Below are 22,508 nucleotides of genomic sequence, written 5' to 3'. Positions count from 1 at the left end.
CATACTCCTACACCATCAACTGCTGATATCATCAGTTGTGTGACACAGTCTCAATTTTTCTTCTTCTCTTCCTATTAGCAGATAATATTTCTGATTCTACTCAATTAAAAAGAAAAGAATGAAAGAAAGAAGGAAATCTGTCTCTTTAAGTAGGGGCTGCACCACAGAATCTGAGTTGTCCTGAGGTAAAATCCCTTTCTCTGGTAAGGGAGACCATTGGTGACTTTGAGCTCACACTGTCCCCTCAGCAGCCCGTTTGTGTCACAGACGCACTGTGCAGTGTCAGGGCGGCCACAGAGTGGGGCAAGGCACGCTGGGAGTGTGGAATGGACTTTACTGGGACCGGGGTGGTGGGAGTAAGGGAGGGCAGGGTCCCCCTTAGGTAGGTCAGTCCTCAGGTTGCCAGGAGTCTGAGAGCTAAAGGTGACTTTTCACCAGCCCAGTTTTTAAAGACCAGATTTTGGATTCCTTCAAAGAGTAGTTTTTACTCATCTTGGATCCTCATGGAAGGTAGAAAGAGATGACAGGAGGGGAAAACTGGGCATAGAATACACTACTGTATCTTTTTCTCTTTTCATTTATGAAATCTTATTCTGAAGATTAAATAAATTATTTTCTTCCCACTGTTAGTATTATTAAACTTGAGACCACTCTAGTTTTTCTGCCCTGAAAATGGACCACATTTGCTACTATGACTTGTTAATTCACACAGTGTGTACGCTGAAATACACGCATCTGAAAGGCTCACAGCTTCCACAGTGAGGACCAGCTACTTAATGTTACTCTACTTAGTTCATGTTCTATGAGACTATTCAGTGAATAATGACGGCTTATAATCTATTTCCTATCATACATTTTTCACGTAAGTAACTTCAACTTCTTAGGAATTACCTGAATTTTTTTTTTTTTTGCAGAGTATCATTAGGGAAAGAACGTGCTTCTCTCTTTGGAGAGTAGCGTTGCTCTGCTTTGTCTTCTTTCACAAAGACTGACTGAATGCCTACAGTGTGCCTTGTTCTAGGTAAGCTTTTAGAGGTAGACAATGGAGGAAGACAGGCTAAAATGACAATAGCAGGTTGAGCGAAGGCACTCAGGTTTCCCTGCTGTTGCTTCTCACACTATCTGAGACGAAGGACCAATTTTTGCTTTGGTATTGAATGTCCAACCTGTTGAGGACTGATAAGCGGTTCTAGTCACATGACAAGCGTGCAGCTCCTGCCCCATGCACCTCACCATGTGTACTCAACAGCACCCAAAATGGCTGATACCTTGGTCAACGAGACAAGTCCACTGACCCCATGCTTGGATGTCACAGCAATGTCAAATTGCTATAAATGTTTTTAAATGCCTACTCTCAATTTCCAAACTCATGATGTCATAGATTCATAGCAAACAGTTAATGGACTGGACTGGTACCAGGAGTAGCTCTAGACCAAAGAATGAATAATGTCCAGTGGAGCAATTTAAAGCCAGCACCCCGGTTCCAGTTTTGTGCCTTCCTGTCCAGACTCCTGCCCCACCTCCAAATCCTGCTGCCTCCCACAAGCCAATGCAAATCAGGACCTACTCTGTGAAAACAAATTCAACTCCAAGATAGTTTGAGGTCCTTGAAGCCCATGAAATAGTCTATAAAATCTTGTGTGTTTGTGCATTTTTCTAGAGAGAAGATCCATAGCTTTCATCTGATGTTCAAATGAGTATATGGCCTGGAAAACACACATACCTGAGGGGATTGTTGGTTTTATGAAGCTCTGGTAACTGGGCTCACTGTTTACATAGTGTTTCAAAGCACTGTTGTTCTGGGTTAAGAAAGAGACTAGATTTGTCTACCAAAGGCTTAGATAGCAACAGGAGGTTAAATCTCTTCAAGAAAGAAAAAAGTAAAAGTAGTCGGTGAAAAAAAGGGTATCACTATTCTTCAGCATTATGGAAGTATTCGCCACTTTGGTGTCTTAGAAGCTCAGAGATGAGTGAGGGCATCTGACTTAGAAGGGAAAGATAAATGAAAGGTTGAGAGAGGAGGTAGGGTCTGGTTGGAGGAGAGGTAAGCACTGGCTGTTATAAGTCTGCATGGAGGAGGGAGTCTCCAAGTAGAACCAGATGCCCACAGAGAGCAGGAATAATGAGAAACCCAGGAGGACGAGGTTACCATTCCAACAAAAACATAACCATTTTAAGAGGGAATCTACCCCGAGTACCCAGACTGTGGTCTTTACATACTATTTCCCATGGAAAGGAACCAGCATTCCTGTAGAAACAGCTGATTCCAGGTTTGGGCCAGGAGCCTGGGGCATCTTATCCTGCCAGAAAGACTAGTGGGATTATGTTAAAAGATGACAACAGGCAACTAGAAGGGGCTTCCACTGATCAAAGATGGGATATTTCAGCATCAAAAAGAGGAATGACTAAAATGGACTGACACATATGAAACAGATAAAAACCCAAGTATGTATAATGATACTCAACAACAAATAAACAAGCCTCAGTGGTCACTTTTGGAGGTTGCTGGTATAATTCAATGTTCTGAAAATTGATAAGTAAATGGAAAGAGGCATTTATGCTGCTTTTCTTGTATGAACTGTATTTCAGAGTAACCAAATAGTTGATAATGACAAGTTCTTTTATACAGAATAATAGCTAATAAATGCAGAAAGAATGATAGAATTGAAAATTACTATTTTGTAACCCCTAATGGATATAGGCAGTGATCAATGGTTGCTAAAACTATTAGTTAACAGGTAGATAGAGAACTTCATAATGGATGAATCAGGCTGACCATCCCTGAACCCACTGATCAGTCTTGACATCCATAAAAGTTGTTCCGTGCCTCCTGATGTGATGCGATTGAACCTGATCTCATTAAGTCTTCAGAGCTAATGACTAATTTACAGGAAGTATGGAGGAGAGAGGAACATGTTGAACAGGACAATGAAGATGCAATAAGCCAGACACATAATATAGAAATGTTTACAGGATAATCATCCAGTTTCTTCAACAAATAAATATTAATAAAAACAGGAGGAGAATCTGTAATAGATTAAAAGACTTTTAAGGATGTATCAGCCGAATGCAACTGGTGCACCTTGTTGAGATCCTGATTTAAACTGCCCAACCATTCGTGAGCATTTGGGAAAAAATTAGGAAAAATTGAACCTGGACAGGGTATGCAATTATTATTAAATTTGTTAGGTGTGATAAGGGTATTGTGGTTAGGTTTTTTTAAAAATTTATGCTATATGTACTAGAGATACATACTGAAATATTTACAGGTCAAATCATATACCTGGGATTTGCTTTAAAATACTCTAGCAAAACAGAAAAGAGAAAGAAAACAAGAATGGCTAAATGTTGGTAACTATTAAAGCCAGGTGTTGTGGACATGGGGGTTCACTACACTATTTTCTTTCTCTGTGTGTGTGTGTGTGTGTGTAAATTTCTGTAATAAAAGTTTTTTTTTAAAAAAACCAATCTCACAGAAAATAAGGCAAGCAAGACAGGAAAGCTGATAAAAAACACAACTCTTATCTATTGAGTCTTGGAATTCATGTCCACATTGCCCCAGCCCCGGGGTCTGAGGGAGCGCAAGACAGGTCACACGAGGGAGTTCAATCTCACCGGCCTCTGTAGCACAGGGTTACCAGGTGCATGGGAACTCATGGGGAGAGAGCAATTGTGCCGAGTCCACAATCCCCAAGAGAGGTTGGGGCAACTTTCTGACGGGTGGGAGGGGATGGAAGCTTCCAGAACCTTCTCTGGGAGAGGTGAGCAAGAGGATCCCAGCCATGGTCTAGCGTCCTCTTTAACCTCATTCCCAGAGCAAATCCAAAACGAGTACCAACAGAACCATGCCATCTGGAATTCTATAATGCACTGCCGGCATTTTGCCATGGCAAGCAACTCTCAAAATTGTAGACGATTGGCATATTTAAAGGTCACACACATCTTTCCTTTAGCCCTCTGTCTATCCTCTTATGTTATTAATGCATTTAAAGAACTCTAATAAATTTGGACTTGGAAGGGGTTTGGTCAAAGGCAATAACACTATACTTGATGCAAAAATGACCTATTGGGACCTGTAATATCTCCATGCCAGCTTTTTTCAATTAAATGACCACAACTAGCAAACAACTATTAACATGGGGACTGTGTGGGATACAAAGATATGCAGTGTCTGCAATGGTGAGCCACAAAATGCTTGTAGGAGAAAAAGGAAAAAAACCAGTTTCTCATATAAGTTCTCAACACAAAGATGTTATTCAGCTTTACAATCCTTGAGCTCCTCCTAGGAATATTCCACCAATTTCCACAATTGCAATTAGAGGCTGTCTTGATGGAAACTGTGCGAAAGAACCTGTAATATCCATGTAATCTCCACACTTGTCCTACACCCTAAAGAGTCAGGGACTCTTGCTACTGTACCCTCAACAACTAGAGCTACCTCAAATTACTCCTTCATCAACCGAAAACTAAATAAAAACTATGCCTAATCGTGCTCTTTAATTTTTCTCTGAGGCTATCCCACATATTCAAATTGTGTTTACTTTTTGCACAATTGGCCCAGGACGCTGGCATGCAGAGCCAATGCTTCCTATTCAATAGCAACCATGCTTTCCGAACCTCAGGTCTAATCACTCAGCAGGGTGGGCCATTTGAAATAGAGATTATCCTGAGGATTCACGAGGGCTGCCCACCATACATAGTGCACATCTTTCCCAGTTAGCCAACAGAAACCCAGCATTAACCTTCAGTCTAGGCTGCTGGGTGGCAGCGTTATGGCCTTTTGTTAGTGCAGAATTAAGAGCTGGATGAAACTGCTGGATGAAACCTGGTTCAAGCCTCAGCTTCTTGCAGAAAACCTGATGAAAAACATTCCACTTCATTAGGAAATTCTCAATCTGAGGGAGCACGCTGCTAATGTTGTGGCAAGGAGTCCTTAGTTTTCAGGTAAGGTCAGGCCCCCTTGCAGCCCCGTACAGAGAGGACTGTTTTCTCCATAGGCGCTTAGCAACTCTCCCTAATAGAACTACTGCTACTACTAACAACAACAAAATAATGATGCCAGTGATAACTGTAATATCACAATATGTAGAGTTGTTATTTTCTTTTGGGTCTTTATCTTAGCTTTCATCTTGTAAGTACTATGATTATTTCCATTTACAAATTAAGAACCTGAGGCACAGAGTGATTAAATTAACTTGCCCAAAGTCATAAAACTAGTAAGTGGACAAAGGCATGCGCAAGAGCAGCAGTGTGAACCATTGTGAGATATCCCCTCTTATCATACTTACGAGCATTGGCTCTGAATTGATAACCTGAATTCTAAATGGCAACTTGAATTACAAAAGCAAATGTCCAGATTTTGCCTGAGCTCATGCTCAGACTAGACTAGTTCTCCTTAACCCTGGTTTCATATAAGAATCACCTGGTGAGCTGTTAAAAAATACTGATGCTGGGAATCCACCCCTAGAGATTCTGATTCATTTGGTCTGGGGTGGGGCCTGGTCACCCATATTTTTAAAAAACCTCCCCAGGTGATTCTCATGTGCAACCAGAGCTGAGAACCACTGGGTGAGACTGATAAATGTGCTTCTGAAGTGCTTTGCAAAAATAAAAAATAAATTTGGAATTGCTGCATACTTTCTCTCCCTCTTGGATAGTCACAAAGGACAATGGCGTATAAAAGGTTCATATTCCAACTTATTTGAATGTGGAACCCTTTGTTGTAAAGAGTATCTATAAACATAGATGGGAACTACTATTCTAACCATTTGGAAACCAGTAATTCGGGTTGATAAATTCAGTTACTTGTTTTTAAACAGAAAAGCTTGCACCTTTAACTATGCAGGATCAGAGCCGAAGTCTCTTTCTTCAAAAATGAAATCTCTCCTAGAGCATACTCCCAGATGGTCATTCAGGCCTGGCTTGAACAGTTCAATGACAAGAGACCTCACTCCTTCACAAGACAACACATTTCATTGTTGGGCAGATCAAGTCTTCTTTATATGGGCTCAAAATTGCCTCCCTATAACTTCTACTTGTTCATAGCTCTGTTGTTGTCTGGAATAATGGTATAAAGTCTCCTCTTCTTCCCAATGAGCGTCCTTCAGCACATCATTAAGGCGGAGCATGGTACGCTAGAGGGAACACCGGACTATACAGGAGCCAAGAGACTCGGATTTGAGATGTAGCTCTGCTTGAGACTTTATGAATGTAGCAACGAAAGCCCTTTAGGCCTAGTATCATCATGAGTGTGAAAAATACATAAAAACAAAGATAAGGAAAAACTTTTCTTGCATAACTATAAACATCAAATTAAAAGTGTAAGCCAAGGGGGCCAGCCTGGTGGCTTAGTGGTTAAATTCACGCACTCTGCTTTGGCGGCCCGGGGTTTGCAAGTTTGGATCCCGGGAGTAGACATATGCACCGCTTATCAAGCCATGCTCTGGCAGGCGTCCCACATAAAATGAGAAAGATGGGCACAGATGTTAGCTCAGTGATAATCTTCCTCAGCAAAAAGAGGAGGAAGGGCAACAGATGTTAGTTCAGGGCTAATCTTCCTCACCAAAAAAAAAAAAGAAAAGAAAAAAAATGCAAGCCAAATGCTTTCTAACTGAAAAATACTCTACAGATATGTTATTATATTAGTAAATACTTTAAGGTACTGTATTTTTATACTTGAACAATTCTTCTGTCAATTGAAACATGTATTCTATTTCTGAAGTTAGGTATATTAGTGTTGCTAAATAACTATATTAATGATGGTAAATGAGTGCTCCATGATGCCACCTATCCGTTACTTGTGTCAGCGATTTAGTGAATTAGAAATAAAAAGCTTAACAACGTGTTGATGCTGTCTTTTAGTGGTCTGACAGAGCAGAAGCAAAGAGGACTATGGACTTGGAATCAGAAGGTCTGGGTTAGAATCTGTCACTTACTAGGTAGGCATCATTGAATAAGTTAGCAAACCTACTTCCCCACAATGTAAAAGGAGAGAATAATACTATCAATCTTCCATGTGTTAACTATGAGGATAAAATAAAACCATATGTGTTAAGTACCCAACAATAAATGCTGATTCTAATTTCAGAGCATTTCACCATTACTTGTTTTTTTAATCAGTGAAAACCCATTTGAAAAGTGCATTATATTCTCTCTAAAGTAAAGACACTCAGTTACCTGGATTTCACCTGGACAGAGTTCCAACTGTCATTAATTCTCTGTGTGACCCACACATTTTACCTCTTAGGCCCCTGGTTTCCTAATCTGTAAAATGAATTAACAGGACAATCTGATCATTAAGCCCTTTTCTAGGTATGATTCTGGGACCACCAATATCCATATCACTAATCAAATTGAAAATGTTTCAGAAATAAATTGATTCCTGAGAGCAATTCAATTATTCCATAATCCAAAAGTACCACCATTGTAAAAACAATGTCTTCAATTTACAAATTTATTTGAAAATTACTCCCTTTAGGAAGACATATTTGTTCGTAACTTAAGTTGTGCTAGCCACGTTCCTGAGGCGAGGTAACAGAACTTAAAAAAAACTCAATAGAAACAGACATTTCTCCAAAGAAATACAAATGGCCAGTAAGCACATAAAAAGATGCTCAACATCTTAGCCCTGAGGGAAAAGCAAATCAAAACCACAATGAGATAGTTCCTCACACCCACTGGGATAACTATAATTAAAAAGTCAGACAATAACAAGTGTTGGCGAGGATGTGAAGAAATTGGAACCCTTATACATTGCTGGTGGGAATATAAAGCAGTCCAGCTACTTTAGAAAACAGTTTGGCAGTTCTTCAAAAGTTAAACATAGAGTTACCATATGACCCAGCAATTCTACTCCTAGGTATACAGCCAGGAGAAATGAAAACATATGTTCACACAAAAACTTGTATGTGAATGTTCATAGCAGCATTATTCATAACAGTCAAAAAGTAGAAACAATCTAAATGTTCATCAATTGAGAAATAGATAAATAAAATTTGTATATCCATACAATGGAATATTAGTCAGCAATAAAAAGATACTGATACATGCTAAAACATGGATGAACTTTGAAAACTTTATGCTAAGTGAAAGAAGCCAGACACAAAGACCATGTATTGTATGACTTCATTTATATGAAATGTCCAGAATAGGCAAATCCATAGAGACAGAAAGTAGACTAGCGGTTGTCTGGGGCTGGTGGGAAATGGAGAGTGATTGCTAATGGGTACCAGATTTCTTTTTGGGGTGATGAAAATGTTCCAAAATTGATTGTGGTGATGGTTGCACAACTTAGTGAATATACTAAAAGCCACTGAATTGTACACTTTAAATAGTTGAATTGTATGATATATAAATTATATCCCAATAAAGCAGTTAAAAACTCAATAGAAGCACATAATCATTAAATTATAAGTATCAAGCATCAATTCAATTTAAATCAAAGTGCAAAGAACACGTGTGTTTGTATAATAGTATTTTATGTGGATAATTGCTTTATATGTTCCACTGCTTTAAACCCATTTTTGCATTTGGATCATTTTTCAAGGAGGAGCTGAAATTTAAGGAAGTAAAATTAAATAAACAAGGCTATTGCAGCACACAAAATATATTGCTTTTATTTTACCACCTAGGATTGACTCAGCGGTGTAAAATGCCATTTAAAAAAAGAATGACAAAGTTTGAATGAGAAAATGTATTTCATCGTGGAAGATAAAAGTCTTTCCTTCTCTAGAGTGAATACAGGTAATTTCAGAAGCAGCAGCTTCTAATTATTCACTGTTGAAAAGCTAAAAAAAGGTTCATATTGAAAACAGTGACCTCCAGTTTGCTCTGTGAATGAAGGCAGACACAAATTCTCATTTTCCTAGAATCCTGGTTGATAACTGAGTTGGGAAAAGCACGCATTTCTTCATTACAGTACAGTCGACTGTTCATTTAAATAACAATAACCTGCATAAAAGTCACAAAAGCATTATCTAGCAATTCCACTGTGTCAAAATGCATTATTAGTACTAACAATGCCAACAGAGTAAATAAATGACTGTCTTCTTATTTTCAGCATTATTCCTGATTACTTAGCTTTATGAAAGGGTAGCATTATTATTAGCGGTGCATTCAACACCTTGGTCGACACTATTTGCTTGGATAACTCTTGAACTAGAAGGGATTTTAAAATAGAGCTATATTCTTTTCTAGGTTATCCAAAGGCGAAAAAACTCTCCAATCCAGTGCTTATGTATCATATATTTTTAACAGAAAATATTTGAAGAACTCAACTTCAGTTCACCGTGTATGTATAAAAACTGGAATTAGAGTCCTTATTAAAGATAGCAAACTTGCAATAGTACTTATTTAAAAATGTAAAATTTACATCAATACTTTAATTTTACATCAGAAGATTTTCTACCAAGAACATGCTAACACTTCAGTTTTTAAAGTTCCTTGAGCCCAAAGTCTGGGCCTTTCTTTTATTATTTTTTTTTCACTCCCTGAAACATCCAGTACTCCACAAAATGCCACTGACCAAACTTGTTATGAGAGCACCATCAATCTACCAAGTGCACGGCAAATAAAAGGAGAGGTTTGAAATCATTCATTCCTGAGGCGCTAGTCTGCTGTGGTTAGATAAAAAGGGGCTACTCAGTGAAAGATCTGAGCAATATTTGACTTTAACAATGCCTGATCAAAGTATAGCTTCCTTGAAGATGGGGCAACAGGATATACACTTACAAAGCGTTATCATCCTGAGGGGAACGCTACACGCTAGGGTGACTAACTCTCATTCAGAAAATGGAAATTTTTTGGTTTGTGTGTGTGCACCTGGATTTTGGTGTGGAAAGGGAGCAAGATAGGTTGTGGGGAACACCATAACGAATGAATTAATATTTAGGTAATTTAAAGGGTTATGTGAGTAGAAGGAAATATTCTTGAAGGGTGTGTGGCACATTGCATTTTCCCAAATTGGTCACAATATTTCCCATCCCACTGGTTTTTCACAACCTTGCCGCCCCTTCATCAAGAGGTGGAGTCTACGTCCTCTCTCACTGAAACTTGGTGGGCCCTTGTGACTGTCTTGATGAATAGAATGCAGAAGTGACAGTGTGTGACTTCCTAGGCTGGGTTAGAAAAGGCCATGCAGTTTCTGCCACTCTCTGTCTTGGAAATCATCTTCAGGGCCCTGAGCTGCCAAGCCTGAGGCCACCATGCTGTAAGGACGCCCAAACTGGCTCACGCAGAAAGACTACATGGAAAGGCCTTGAGACTAATGAAGAGATAAAGAGAGAGATGCCCAGCCAGCCCCTAACTACTCCTGTCTCTCCTCAACTGTTTTAGCTCTAGGCTGTCTGAAGGTAACCTCACAAGAGACCTCAAGTCAGAACACCTGGCCAAGCTGCTCCTCAATTCCTGACCCAGAGAAGTTGTGAGAGATAATGACCATTGTTCTAAGCCACTGCATTTTGGGGCAACTAGTTACACAGCAATAGGTAACTGGGAGAGCAGGAAAGGAGACCTGAATGGAGACTCATGTCATAAATAATACATATGGAGCCAAGTCTTTCAAACCATGACCTCTAGACAAGCAGATAAAAGTAACGGAGAAAGACTCTTTGTAAATCACCCTGTAATGCCCCAACTCAGTCAGAATTCAGAGCTTATAACTCCTTAGCCGTGGGTCAATGTCTCCTCAGTGGAATCTCTAGATTTTCCTTACAGAGGAGCTTAGGGCAGCAAGGGGTATGAGGGAACTTGGTCTGAAGCTGCATTTATGGAGCAAGCATGGTCCTCTTACTCTGACTATATGTTTGCTTGGAGTGGCTCTGGCAGTGGTGGTGAGCCGTGCAAGAGATGGGGGAGGAAGCTACCGCCCCTCTAAGGCACCAACTGGTACAACCGCTGGTTCCCGCCTTGCCTTTTTTGCTGGAGTAACACGGAACAGCTTGTAATTCCTGAGCAAACATTTTATTTTAATGCCTCCAGGTTCCTGTTTTCTTTTCCTTGGCTAACTCACACTTGCTCTTCAAAACTCAGGCCAGGCATCACCTACTCCAGGAAGCCCAACAGGCCTAAGAACTCCTTGTGTACATCTATTGTTGGATTTAAATTTATAATAAAATTCTTGTTTAGGTGTGTTTTCTCACTAGAGACTGTTAATGTTGAGAGAGAGATATAAATTTTATTTGTATCTTTACTGCCTAAGGCCTGCTTTGTCATAACAGCTGGTGCTCAATAAAGGTTTGTGGAAATAAACACATAAAGACCAGTTGGCTTCAAAAGACGAATTTGGTGACAGTGTCTCCATGCATTTCAAACATCCCATGCACTTCCCTGACCTCAGCTGGAAATCTCTCTCTGTCCTGTAAACTCCCAGGAGAATATGTCATCAGAATTTCTTTCACGGCACTTTCCCTCACCTTGGACCTTCATTCTCCCTACCTTCTACCTTGGGCCTATCTCTTTACCTGGGACCATACTTACGGGTACTGCTATTAGATCCTCTTTCTAGACAGTCAACTCCATGGTGGCAGGTTCCTGGGCCGATTCCCGTCCCGAGTGTTGACAACCACACTTCATACGCTCGGGGTAGGTTTGGTAAAGCAGTGTGTCTTCCCTGTCTCAGTACACTTACAAAGTCATTACTGATTCTGAAATCTCTTCCCTGGGGTTAGCAACTCTGCCTCCAATGAGCCTGCACAGGTACTAGCCTTAGATATGTTCAACAGGTGATATCAAGATGCACTCAAATGATTTAAGGGTACCCTGCCAAAGTCCTCAGAAGCTTACTGTGCCCTTGAAGTAGGTCATCCTCAGGAACACTTGCTTTTCATCTACCCAGCAGGTATGTGTCATCAAATAAATATCATAAAATGTCTTCCAGCCAGGAACAAATACCTAGCAGGGAAAAGGAAGTACACAAGCTCACTGACTACAGGTCTAGATGGAGAGCATGACTTTTTTTTTTAACATATGGAAGACAATATTTTTATTAACACGAGTGTTCCACTCCCACTATTTATTGTCCCCCATTCATTCACCTGTCTTATTCCCTCAACTAAGACGCTTCCAAAAGAAATTAGTCTCAATTTTATAATTTCATTTACAAAGGTTTTAATAAAGATCCCTCAAACCGGGTGCCACAGAAACATATTTTTTTTCCATAAAACTCTGATCTTTAAAACAATCATAATAATTGGCAGGCTAATTTGGCTTATTTGGGATTATCTTCCTCCCCTCTCCCCCCCACACTTTTTTTTTAGTGGTTAAATTAGTCATTAGTGCTATCTTCCTTCTTTTTGCTGGAAGATTCAGGAGATATTAAAATTCAGTAATTTGTGGTTTTTCATTTTTGAAATATTAGGGAAAACATAATAATATGGTACAATATGCTCGTGAATATTCTTGAGCTTACCCCATCATTACATGCCAAATTACCAGGTATCACTGGATCCAAATATTAAAAAAATAATTATAAGAAAACATAAGCTTGTGGTTTAACCTTGACTTCAAAGTTACAGGTACACCTTTAAAAGAGGAAATATTTAGACTCCAATGTAGATAAGTTTTGGTTTTAATTTTATGCACATCACTTACAACTTCCAAAGCCAAAGATAATTCTAAGACAAACATGAACACAGGGTACATCATGTGAGATTGAAAAGGTTGGCTCATAATTATTTCAAGATGAATTACATAGAACACCACGATTTTTTACTCACATGAATGTTATCCACTAACATAATGGTAGATTTTGTTAGATCAGGGGTTTTTTGATCTCACAGTGTTTTCCGGACACTCAGATACCATTTTCCTCACTTTACTGTACCTGAGCACCACCTGAGCTAGTATTTACTTAGCTGTTTTCTTTATCTCAACTTGAAATTGGCCTTTTAAAGAAAAAGATTCACCTCGTCTCAAGCAATAATAGCAGTAACACCATGGGTTTGATGGTTACTTAAATTTGTTCTTTTGGGAAAAAACTGGGTTAAAGTAAAAGCTTCCCTGCTCAGAAGAGGCATGACAAGGGCTTGCTCCTTCCATTTGGTAAATATTTATGAAGCACCTACTACGTGCCAGGCAGTCTTGTAGATGCTGGGTTTATAGCCGCAAGCAAATCAAAGTTCCTACTTTCATTCTACAGAGGGAGATGACAATAAATCAACAAGTATATAATACAATCCAGGGAGTAACAGAGCCAGCCCTGGCGGCCTAGTGGTTAAGATTTGGTGCTCTCAATGTTGTGGCCTGGGTTCGTTTCCTGGTCAGGGAACCACACTACCTGTCTGTGGGTCGTCATACTGTGGCAGCTGTGTGTTGCTGTGATGCTGAAAGCTATGCCACCGTTATTTCAAATACCAGCAGAGCCATCCATGGTGGACAGGTTTCAGAGGAGCTTCCAGACTGGCTAGACTAGGAAAAGCCTGGCCACTCACTTCTGAAAAAATTATCCATGAAAACCCTACGAATAGTAGTGGTCCAATTAGGAGTCAGAATCGACTCCATGGCAAGGAGGGAGGGATAAGTGCTATGAAGAAAAATGAAGTAGGGAAAGACATAAAGAGGCACGATGGGTATTTGAGCAGAGATCCAACAGCATGGAGACCAGTGGACTGTTCTAAGCAGAGGTAAAGGTCTAGAGAGTTCATAATATTATCTGTCCCCATCTCCACTCTTCTTATAAAGCTCAGCTTTGCCCCAAGATTAAGTCTTAGTGTGATTTACTATCCTCAGACTGCTTTCCCCTAGCTCACTGTCTCTCAAAGGCTAAGAGTTTTCACTGGGGATTGTACTTCTGGGACAGGCTGGCCTGAATAGGGTTACAGTGGGGAGATTTAGAACACTAGAAGGTGACCAAAAGCGCTGGGGAGGGGAAGAATGGAAGACAAAGGCTGGATGCCAAAAGACAAGGAGAGCACCAAAGACCTCTTCTGCCATTTTGCCTCTGAGCAGCAACTTCCATGGGCCATAAGGAAATTGTTTCATATGCCAACATTGGCACATGTACATGGGCTGTTCAGGACCAATGCAGCATTTTTGCCCCATTTAAGGTGAGAGGAGCTGGTAAATATGCTCCCTAAAAATTTCTTAAAAATCTGATTCTTAAGTTATTGACTGAACACATCACTGATAATCTAAATGAAACATATTAACAGAAGCATAGTCTGATTTTCAAACAGAGGTTTCACTTTGACCACACACAGTTACTAATGTTCCTTGGAGGCTGATTGCAGGATGAGAACCCAGCTGGTATCATGTTTCAGACAAGGAGAGTGGGGCTCCTAAGGCTGATGGATGGGAGGAGCTGCAATCCTGGATGAGACTTGAGAATTGTGTGACTTTGAGCAAGTTACTGAACTTTTCTAAGCCTCAGTTTCCTCATTGGTAAAAGAAAATAATAATGTCTCCCTTATAGATTTGCTCTGGGGGTTAAATGAAAAGAAATGAGATAATGATTATATAGCACTTAGCATTTAAGTGCTCTTAAAATAAATTAAGATGACAATAGCAATCATGGCAATAATGATGAAGAAATCATACACAAGGTTCTTCAGTTCTGAAACTGAGAAGGAAAGCCCTGGCTTCTAGATTCCTAAGAGGCTTAAGTAACAACTAATAGGACCTGGCCCCATGGCTGAGTGGTTCAAGTTCCACGTGCTCCGCTTTAGTAGCCCGGGTTCGTGGGTTTGGATCCCGGGCATGGACCTAATCCACTCAACAGCCATGCAGTGGCAGTGTCCCCCATATAAAGTAGAGGAAGACTGGCACAGATGTTAGCTCAGCGCTAGTCTTCCTCAAGCAAAAAAAGAGAAAGATTGGCAACGGATGTTAGCTCAGGGCGAATCTTCCTCAGCAAAAAAAAAAAAAAAAAGTAATAACTAATAGTAAAAACTATAGTTTTGTAAGTGAATACTTGTACTCTATTGGACTGATGAGGGGAGGAAAGTGATCCGATAGAGACAGGAACTAGGGAGGGCAGGATCATCTGCATGGGCCACAAGCCCAGCCTCCAATCTAAGAGGTTCAGAATGGTATGGGCAGTGGGGCATTCCAGGCAGTCTTAGGTAGACATGGAAACACAGAAAGGGGCTCCCTAGAGGTAGGACAGTGGTCCTCTATCAGGAAGAGGAGACAGGAGGTCAGTGGAATGCGTTCCCACATCTGGGGCTGGTTTTAGAGGCCTCCTCAAATTAGCCGCAGCTTTTGCTCCATTTAATTTTAAAGGCGCTCAACATCTGTCACCCTGAATTTAAAAACAACAACAGGAGAGCACATCCTGATGGTCTGAATCCATTAAATCTGCATATAGCACCAGGAGATGCTATGTAATCAAAATCCCTTGAACCTGCACCAGTCTCCATTAGCAACAGAAGCAAATCAGTTCACGTTTGGGGGAGGGAGCCGTGGAAGTGAAATGCAAGTGGAAAACTGGGGTGGGCAAGTCTGTCCTGAGGCCAGATTTTCCTTAATAGGCCACGCGTTGCACTAAGCACAGCTTCCTTAGGAAGGGAAATGCCTGTCCCCACCCTCCCCATATATTTATTCTTTTTCATTTTTCCTCTCTGGATTACACATTTAGTTGGATTTATATCATTTATATACGTATAGGTGTGTGTGATATAATGATTTATATCATGTAGCTGGATTACACCATTTAGTCCACATATAGTTATTGAGCCCTACTGTGGATCTTGCAGAGAAATCATTAAGAAGATGAGCATTTCCAGGAAGACTCTGATTTTTGTAACCTGATTTTTGTAATGCACAGTCACGAGCTTTTGCCAAAAATACATGTGAGGCCTCCAACTTGCTTCTGTACTGGTCCAATAAAAAGAGATATGCAAGAATAAATTTTAGGTTACTGACTGGCCAAACCAATATAATGTGACACCTACAACTTTCTGGCTGGTGAAGGAGGGTCAAAGAAAAATGAAGACACGCAGGCAGGATGTACTGGAAGTAGGTGTGGTAGAGTGTAGGTCACGAACAGAAAAGCAGACTGGGAACCAGGAGATCCAGGTTTGGTTAGTAATTTGGTCACTCATTCAAATATTGAAGGAGTAGTGAGGGGCTTGAGATCTCTACTTTGGACTTGTCTTCCTGGGCAGCTGAGGACTGATCAAGCACTGCTTGTAAGTGATTTCTACCTCCCTGAGACTGTGTGTTAGGTGTCTTGAGCTGGAGAGTGGATAGAGAATTGATCAGGACAAAGAGGGACAAGGTTTAAAAGAGAGACCACACAGAGGCAACCAGACTGTAGGAAGGACTGAGATGATGCCTGCTTGGTGGGTCTCTCTCAAACTGCAGCCTCGATCTGTTTGGAGAATTCATTTTCTGTTGTCCCAGAGGACAGTCTATGAGCTGTGGATGACACAACAGAAAATAAATGACTCAAACAGTCATGTTGTTGGTGTATTCTCCATCTTGTTCCCCACAGGATTCGAGGTGGTTTACGTGAACACACACCAATCGAGTGTGGAACGTCACTGGTCTTGGACTCGGCCAGCTCTGGTGCCAGTGCTGGCTTTGCCATTTACTCACTGTACGGCTGGGGAGTGACTGGGAAGCTCATCAAGCCTGGGGACAGTGCATGTGGGAGTGATTTACCAAAAAGAATTTGCTATACAAATGTCAGGGGTGATTACTATTAGTAGTAGGAATGCTTTTCATTTAATAGGCTAACTAAAACATGGTAAACAAATACAACTGTGAAAAAAAAGCATGAAGGTTGACCTCCACTGACATGGACCCCAAACCTTAACAGTAGAAAGTTTTTCTCACAGTGAGCAAAGCCATGATCTGGTCCTAAAAAAAAACAGTACATTTGTTAAAATGAAAATGTACTAAATTACTCCCTGGTAAGGGCTATTCTGCACAATCTGATGATTTGGGATTTCATCAAATTAATGTCACTAGTTATGCCTTATAATTAGGACAAAATATTTGAAAAGTTTTAAGAATGAGGCTATTCATTAACTCATTGATTTTCCTACAGATTGGGAGCCTGAATTTAAATGATACCCAAAAATATAACTAGGTGCGTTCAAAGAGAGAAGAACTGGTTGTGAGTCTTTAAATGGAACGCAGTACTTTAAAATGCTATTACTATTCAGATTCTCTGAGAACATTAAAACTGCCCATTAAATGAAAATCTAATAATTGGCCCTACTGAATTGTGACATTTTGTAACCTGTTCAGAAATGCATAAAATTGTGGAAGAAAAGTTCTTTTGAGGCAGAATTTGATTTGCAATGTCATATTATTCCAAAAGTCAAGGTTCCCATGCTCACACACACAAAAGAACAACAATGCAGACTGACTAACAAAGCTGAGGAAGACTCTGGAAATCAGAGCTAAGGCATATGGCTCAAGACTCTCCAAGGTAAGTTATGTTACTTGTCTGGAAAAAAATCAACAGGCAACAGCAGGAGCCCAGACTAACTCTCAACTTGGAATTGGCCTCTCTTTGGGCATTGCTTAAAGACATAACCAAGATAGGTCATTCTGTGCTTTTATATAAACCATCTACAATTTTCAAACTTACTCCATAATATCACTGAATAAAGAAAATTTAAAGACATTAACTGGGGGAGAATCAATGGTTTCAAATCAGAGGTTTAAAAATTCTCATGAGCCAGGGGTTACCAAGCACCTTCTATGGGCAAGCAACTGTGTCCAGCACTTTTGAGAGTCAAAAATGAGAGATATATTCCTTGCTCTCAAGGAGCTATCATGTAGTAGGGTGAAGGAGACAGGTACTGACATACATAAAATATAGACATACTAGATACATCAACAGGGGCAGTACAATCAAAGCAACGTGTTGGAGGGATCCACAAAATGTGATTTCCTTTCCTTGAGGATGTACTGTGGAGACATCACACTGAAAGATGGGTAGGATTTTGATGGGGGAGATGGAAAGGTAAATGTCCAGGCAGGAGGAATAGCATGAGCGAGGTAAGAGCTTGAGGCAGCTCTGGGGAGTAGGGAGGAGTTCGATTGGGCTGGATGCAGGTGAAGAGAGGGCAGGGTGGCTGGGAAGGAGGCAGAGGGCCAACTGAGGCCTGCCCAAGGCATGGAGGGGAGAGTTCTGTCTGAAAATAGACACTGTTAGGGGCGCTGGGAACCTAACAGGGCAAAAACCTTCATCCATCAAGTCTTTACCTATAAAAATATAGGGCTCCAACTTTTTGTTCCTTTCCTGAGGTGTTTGTCAGCAGAGCAACCAGACACTGACAAAAGAGGAGCCCTCCCTCCCCCCAGAGGGAACCAATTACTGGGAAGAAATAGTGACTAAAAGGAAACAAAGGCAGAGAATAATCAGGAATGTAAAAGGAGGAAGGTGAGTGAGGTAAAGGAGAAAATACAGTGGAGAGATGGTGGTCTAATCAAGAACACGATGGAGGCGAGGAAGGGGAAGGGGATGCGCCGCAGAGGCCCCTCTCACCACCCCCTTCCCCAGGTTAATCTCTAAGAAAACTTACTACAGAAATTTGAGAGAGAGCAAGCCCATGGTTTAGAAAGCCACTGGCAACCATGCAAACAGCACAAACTTGCTAGTTGTGGATTTCTACCTGTAAAATAAGGATTGCTCTTTGCATTCCTAGGAGAGAAACTGTGTAAGACACATCCTTTTAGGAAAGTATTTTATGTCAAGGAGAAATGTTCACAGCAAACTGCTAAGCGGGAAAGGCTACAAAACGGATATATTTACAGCATGATTTTTGTATAAATATTATAAGTAGCATTTATTGGTGTATTTGGCCATCAAAAACTAAACCGCTGAATGGTGGAAATATTTGAAATATGCCAGGTCATGCAAAATTTTTTTAAATTCTTACCTGGAATATTCATTGACTCTTTTCTGTCAAAAGTACTGTGTAATGCTTAAATTAGTATGCAGAACATGTTCCTTGAGACATATCTCTAAGAAGAAGAATAACTAAAACAAAGAATCTTGTTGAGGACCTAGCTGGCATGGCATAAAACATTACAGATGAGTGTTTCCACTTTTACCACTTTTAGGAAAATAGTCCTCTATGTAAGGAATGCACAGACCCTTACTTGAAAAACACAAATATTCCCAAACTTACATTTGCTCTCCTAATCAATATAACTTGTTTACACAGACCTGTTACTTCACTTATCTAACTATGCCATGTATAAACTATGCACACTGCACATGAGGGCATGGTGAAGGCCCCGTCTTTTTCAAAATACAAATGTTTCTGGATTATTTTGCATTTCAACAAACCCATAGTAATACATATACCCTACACACACTACAGATTTATTCTCTTTTGTATGTGAGATTACATAAAAATAAATCTGGGGGAGTGCAGAGTGGAATCATGGGTCCATTTATAAGAGAGAGAAGCAATGACTCTTCATGTTTAGCTTCTTGGATGCTATCAGGATACAACTGTCTAACAGAAAAGAAAGAAAAAACTCCTTTCTTTGGGGTGAAGAATGTTATCAACCTTTTACCTAAATAAACTTCGCTGGAAACAGGGGTGAAAAAGTTGACTATATACTTAATAAAGTGAAACCAGGACTACCGCTGCTAATTTTGGTTTGATGCTTTACAGCTGAAGGTAGAAAAATCTAAAAGGCAATTATGTGAACCAAACAGATTTTATAGTTTATAAGCGAAACTCAAATAAATAATTCTGGAAGATTCTATATCCTTTATGTTAAAATACATCATCTGCCAAATTAGGACCATAACTTTAAAAATTTTATTCATACTAACAGTAAATCACAGACAGGTTTGTAAAACTTAAAATGCCAATGAAATATTCATTGGTATGTAAAATATGCGTAAAGAAAAGGCAGGGAGAACGCATATGACAGTGTTAACAACGGTTCAACGGATGATGAGGCTTACAAGCGAGCTTTATTTTGTTCTCTATACCTTTCTGAAGTTTCAAGATATTCAACAGTAAATATGAAATCAATATTAAAAAGTTTTTTCTATTACGAGTAGTTCAACAAACTCACCTTTTTTTGGTATAGAAAAACTATGGAAAATATAACAAAATGAAATACTCTGAAGCCGACCTTAGACAAGTGGAAACAACATGACAAACACTGCCTGTGCCCATGAAGAAAACTGCTGCTGCTTTACAGTAATGTTGGGGTGCCTGTCTGTTTGTGGGATGGCAGAGCAGGTCTGGGTTTTAACATCGCACGACAGGTAGGGGTGAGGTTAGGCTATCCTGAAAATACACGAAAGATGGAGAAGCAGTGGACTGGGAGCAAAAGTCCAGTTTCTTGAGTGCACATCAGTTGTGAGCAGTTCTGGTTCAGAGTGGGAAAGGCCATACGTGGTATATAGTGGGAGAGGCTCGAGAGGGACTACAGGAAGAAAGCTTCCAACCAAAAGCCTTTCATGAGGACCAATGTATGTGCAGGTAATAGTTTTGTCTCTCTCCTACTTAATTCAGAGATTGTCTCCCTTCAATTTAGTCCACATGGCATAAGACTGAAAGGAGAGAGACCCACGTAGGTAAGACTTACTAAGAGCTCTCCACCATCTGAAACAGGCACAACAGTTCTTTAATTAGCACACATTGGTTAATTTAACCCCATGTAACCACTGTCTTCTGCTACTGCTAATTTTGTTTTTGAAGTCCAATGAAATAAAGTAGTTGAAGAATAATTAAATGTGTCCAGTCTCTGCATCCCTATGGCTATGATGACTGGGTAGCCCTCCACTGCTGAGGTTTTACGAGAAGATGTTGGAAAGGCTTTGAAACAACTCAAAGGCATGTTCTCAGGAGGTGGTAGCTTCATGTTAAAAACCCTAATATGAATGGGCCTGTTAGCAGCACTTTCCCTAACGAGGCATGTGAGAGAAGAGTATAATTTATAATTGTTTTCAAATATTGGTTAAGTGATGATGTTCTGCTAAAAAGCTTGTTATAAAAAGAAATGCTAGGCTCTATTTGTGATAACCTGCCTAACATGAAAAGATTCAGGCATATATGCAGGTTAGCAGTAGTTTTGAAACTTAAAAAAACGAACAGAAAACTTTTTTCAAACAAATGATTATAGACATGCCCAACAGATGACCAGATTAATGTGGAGCTGCTCCAGATGAAGTCCTGCCCGTTTGGTCTCTTCCTCCTCCTTGGCAACCTTTAGGTAGGTGGGTAAAATTTTAGGGTTCCTTGGAACACAGTTTGAGAATCAATACTTCACAGCATCCCTGGAGGGTACTATGCATTGGTTCATTCCACACGGATTCGGATCCCTTTTAGCAGCTTTTTTTGACTGAAAAGGCTAGAAAGTTAAGAACTACATTCTCGAGATTCTCTTGCAACCAGGTTCCAGATGTGGCCCAGATTCTGCAAGGCAGATGTCTATGCAAGACTTGGAAACTGGATGTGAGCAATATGAGGCGGTTGCATGGGAAGAGAAGGGCACTTTTGGTAAGAGTGTGTGTGTGTGTGTGTGTGTGCGCGTGCAGGGGAGGGGGTTGCATTTGCCTCTTCTGGGACAGTTCTGGCAGAGACGATGGAGTCTAGTTCCTGATCATGGGTGCCATGTAGTGTAAGACCGAAGCAGTGAGCTCTCCCAGGGCACTATGATTGGTCTCTTCTGCTTTGTGTAGCATCCAAAAGAGCTTTGTTGGCTTTCCCAAAGAGTCTATAAGCTACTCTAATAAATCTCTTTCTGCTTAAATTAGCTAGATGATTCTATCACGCTGAATGTAAGAACCCTTACCAATACAGCATTTAAAAATAGACCCTAATTATCTCATTGCTTCATATGAGCTATCTTCAACCCCATGTTTGTATCCTTACTGAACCTAATACTATTTTTATCATGTAGATACTGAATAAATGTTAGTTAAATCTTACCACTGTACCCATCACATTATGCTGGACTAATTTTAACATCATTCAGCTACTTATCAGATAGTGAGACAAGGTCTAAATAATACAGGTAAGAAACACCTCAATAAGCAAGAGATTGAACCATTGAAATTTTTAACTATGTTCATTTATCTGGTAAAGAAAATAAAGCATCAATTTCTCATCATTTGGAGGGAAAGACAGACACAAGCCAAAAGCTATCTTTTAAGATAGAATAGAAAAGACAGGAATGTAAAATTTTTATGATGATTACAATGAATCTGAATTTGATCACTGTAGAAGACATGCTTAAATTTCTATGTCTGTTGAAAAATAATGAGAAAAAAGAAAAAGAAAAACTGGGCCCTTTATCTTTAAAAATAATATATCATTAGCATGGTGTCATATATATATATATGTATACACGTGTGTCTATAAGTATTATCTAAGGATTTGATTACTGATAGCACTAGTTTTCTTCAATTAGAAAAGATTATTTGAAAGGACTTCCCTTTCCTCCATTTTGACCACAATCTTTATTTCATTTTCTATAAGTGGTTAGACAAAGGGTCAGATGATAACTTCAAATATTTAAACTGGTCAATGACAGGCAAGTAGTCAGATATTTCTCTAGTTTATTGTTAAATATGGATTGCC

The 22,508-nt window shown here is 39.9% G+C and overlaps 1 protein-coding gene across 7 annotated transcripts in view; it reads right to left on the bottom strand.

Moving 5' to 3' along the window:
* Window positions 1-22,508, bottom strand: part of VTI1A (vesicle transport through interaction with t-SNAREs 1A) — a 355,351-nt gene that overhangs the window by 91,648 nt on the left and 241,195 nt on the right. The window contains exon 9 of one of the 7 annotated variants that reach the window (XM_058543994.1): window positions 11,823-11,889. The exons of the other annotated variants lie outside the window; for them this stretch is intronic. Within the exon in view, the coding sequence (XP_058399977.1) occupies window positions 11,847-11,889 (43 nt within the window). The 3' untranslated portion in view covers window positions 11,823-11,846. Of the gene's footprint in view, window positions 1-11,822; window positions 11,890-22,508 lie in introns of those variants that run through there. 7 annotated transcript variants of the gene reach the window in all.

The sequence above is a fragment of the Diceros bicornis genome, chromosome 6, assembly GCF_020826845.1.
Source record: "Diceros bicornis minor isolate mBicDic1 chromosome 6, mDicBic1.mat.cur, whole genome shotgun sequence".
NCBI lineage: Eukaryota > Metazoa > Chordata > Mammalia > Perissodactyla > Rhinocerotidae > Diceros > Diceros bicornis.
Note: the sequence above shows the minus strand (reverse complement) of the source record. Positions and strands in the feature narration are given on the sequence as shown.